The sequence below is a fragment of the Elephantulus edwardii genome, unplaced genomic scaffold (assembly GCF_000299155.1).
Source record: "Elephantulus edwardii isolate Elephantulus edwardi_28Jun2011 unplaced genomic scaffold, EleEdw1.0 scaffold00060, whole genome shotgun sequence".
NCBI lineage: Eukaryota > Metazoa > Chordata > Mammalia > Macroscelidea > Macroscelididae > Elephantulus > Elephantulus edwardii.
In genome coordinates this window covers 16,832,964-16,833,474 of record NW_006399810.1, presented here as the reverse complement: position 1 = coordinate 16,833,474, position 511 = coordinate 16,832,964, and the positions used below count along the sequence as shown (strand labels likewise).

Below are 511 nucleotides of genomic sequence, written 5' to 3'. Positions count from 1 at the left end.
TTCCTGGTGTGTTGAACATACTAGCTCCTACTCCAGAGCCCAAATTGGGTGCAGCAGTACTCTGCCCAGTTGTGCCACTGTTAGAACTACCACCAATGCTACCCACAGTGCTAGCTGTGCCGCTGGAAGCTGATGAAGTCTGGAAAGCCTGTGGAGCCCATGGATTGGGTAATGGATCTCTATTTTCAGTACGAGAAGGTTGACTTCCTACACCAGAGGTGGTATTGCTCACTAAGGAAGCAAATGGGTTACCACCAAACTGCTCCTGTGCAGCACTGACCACTGGTTCTTGGATATCAGTGTACATACATCGTAAAGCATTGTATCCCCCGGAGATGCTTTCTAGATTGCTCAAAGCTCGATCCTGGTTTCGCATCATTTCCTGCATCATTGCGGGATTCCTGGCAAGTTCCAGTGTTTGTCTCATTATATCTGGATTATTCAGCATGTGACTAATTTCTGGATTTCTCTGTATCAACTGCTGCATTTGTGGGTTGGCCATAATTAACTG

General features: G+C 46.8%; 1 protein-coding gene across 1 annotated transcript in view; it reads right to left on the bottom strand.

Annotated features, from left to right (window-relative positions):
- LOC102862669 (ubiquilin-1-like) overlaps positions 1 to 511 on the bottom strand; it is a 12,728-nt gene that overhangs the window by 479 nt on the left and 11,738 nt on the right. Inside the window, exon 2 of the mRNA XM_006887693.1 lies at positions 8 to 508. Within this exon, the coding sequence (XP_006887755.1) occupies positions 8 to 508 (501 nt within the window). The remainder of the gene's footprint in view (positions 1 to 7; positions 509 to 511) is intronic.